The sequence below is a fragment of the Branchiostoma floridae genome, chromosome 4, assembly GCF_000003815.2.
Source record: "Branchiostoma floridae strain S238N-H82 chromosome 4, Bfl_VNyyK, whole genome shotgun sequence".
In the NCBI taxonomy this organism is placed as follows: Eukaryota; Metazoa; Chordata; class Leptocardii; order Amphioxiformes; family Branchiostomatidae; genus Branchiostoma; species Branchiostoma floridae.
The window spans coordinates 34,058,492-34,060,496 of NC_049982.1; the positions used below are offsets into that span (position 1 = coordinate 34,058,492).

The window sequence follows — 2,005 nt, forward strand, 5'->3', positions numbered from 1 at the left end:
GAAACACACCTGAATGACACAATATCCTGGAATTTCCTTCGAAAATTCCAGCTCCCCCTCCCGGTGGGCATGGGAACATTGATAACACCCCCAGGATATGTCAAAAGTCCTTATAAACTTAAAGGAGGTTCGCCAGGAATCTCAGAATTAATTCTGGCAGAGATTAGGAACCTCTTTGAGCTATCATGCCACAGAGAAAGAAGTTCGGCCTCACGCGGCAAAATTCTGTTCAAGAGGGGACATACTCCTTGGAACCAAGGAGGACATCTACCTACCTACCAGAGGCTGACTGAAGAACAGTATTATCTCATGGTCAACATGGATAGAGAGGGAGAACCAATTCTCGACCTTGCCAGGATAGTAGCGAAGAAAAGCAGACCTCCAATTCTACGGCCAGGATGGAAGCACTCAGTGATGTTGACACACAGGACAAGGAAGATGCGAGTGATGACAAAGACAGCTTAGCAGGCTACAGAATCTGGCCGGCAGGATCTGCAATCAGGGCATGTGCCTCCTCCCAGAGTGAGCATGACACAATATCTCCTAATCCCAAGTGTAACGAACTTGTTTAGCTATCTAGAAAGAGGAAGAAGAAAGGAGGGGTAGCAACAGAAGAGACTTTCGTCTGCACTGCATGTTAATATAAGTACAAGTGACCTTCCTATGATGAAACGAAAGGCCAGCGGGCATCAGGACAGAAGATAGTCGTCTCAAACAAGGCATTGTAGGTCGCTTTGTTCAACAATCTCATTGGACCAAACAAAATTCAGGGAAATAGTCGAGACATTGGACTGAGCGGTACCGAGCCTGTCTGGGATGCAGAAATTAGTCAACAAATACATGAAATCATTTTGGAGGAAAACTAGAAGGACATGAGGCGATGGGGAAACATCGTAAAAGCCACGAATGCAGCTACCGGGAAAGGAGTAGATTCTCCTATTAAGAGGGACTGATGCAATGTACCAGGGTCCACTGGGTTCTGGGCGAGGACACAAACCTGAGCAGCCCTCCTTCCACAACTTCGGGAGATTTGCCGAGAATGACACAAATGTGAAAGAGATCTTTCCAGCACACATACGAAACAAACTCTGAGAGAGAGAGAGAGAGAGAGAGAGAGAGAGAGAGAGAGAGAGAGAGAGAGAGAGAGAGAGAGAGAGAGAGAGAAATGGTTTGTTAGATTAAAAAGCTGTTGCATCCCAAGGGCTGAATTGCAATTTTTGTACATTGATCTCTTCATTATGTACATGTACATACATACATACATACATACAACGTATTTAATTTGTTAAAACTAACATATCCGATTCTTAAAACGCTACACGTTTTCATTGAGGAGTCTAACGCAAAAGGGGAGAGTGCTGTTGTGGACATCCCCCCGCCGCAATGGAGCCATGAACTGTATCTGCTAGAGTTCGCAAGAAATTGTGCATATCTAAGACATAGGATGTCCCTTCTAGAGTCCAGACGACTGAGGCCTGTTATGCGCAGAGCAGACTCATCGGTGACGTACTCTGGTCCCAGTATGATCCTCAGGGCTCTCATCCGGACTCGCCCAATCATCGCTGATTGATCTCTGGACAGTCCCGGGTGCCAGACGACGCATGCGTACTCCAGAAGTGGCCGTACGAAACCAATGTAAATTGGTATAAGATCACACATGTCCATTCCGTGCTTCTTCAGGTTTCTTATCATGTATAGTCGTTTGCTCCCTTTGCTGACAATTGTTGTCACATGTTGAGTCCATTTGAGGTTGTACTGGAGGATAACTCCCAGGATACGTACTGCCTGCACAACCTCTAGTTGGGTTGGTCTAATAGTGATTACATGCGGTGGTGGAGGATTTCTCATGAAGCAAAACACCATCACCATGCACTTAGATGGGTTCAAGGAAATGAAGTTGGTCTCACTCCAACAAGTAAAGCCATTGATGTCGTCCAGAATCCTTGGTGTTGCAGACACACGTCGACGTCGTGATTAGGAAATAGACATGTCATCAACATACTTA

At 45.8% G+C, this 2,005-nt stretch overlaps 1 protein-coding gene across 1 annotated transcript in view; it reads left to right on the forward strand.

The window, feature by feature from the left end:
• Window positions 1–398: 398 nt before the first annotated feature.
• LOC118413798 (synaptic vesicular amine transporter-like) overlaps window positions 399–2,005 on the forward strand; it is a 21,051-nt gene continuing 19,444 nt past the window's right edge. The window contains exon 1 of the mRNA XM_035817331.1: window positions 399–522. Within this exon, the coding sequence (XP_035673224.1) occupies window positions 399–522 (124 nt within the window). The remainder of the gene's footprint in view (window positions 523–2,005) is intronic.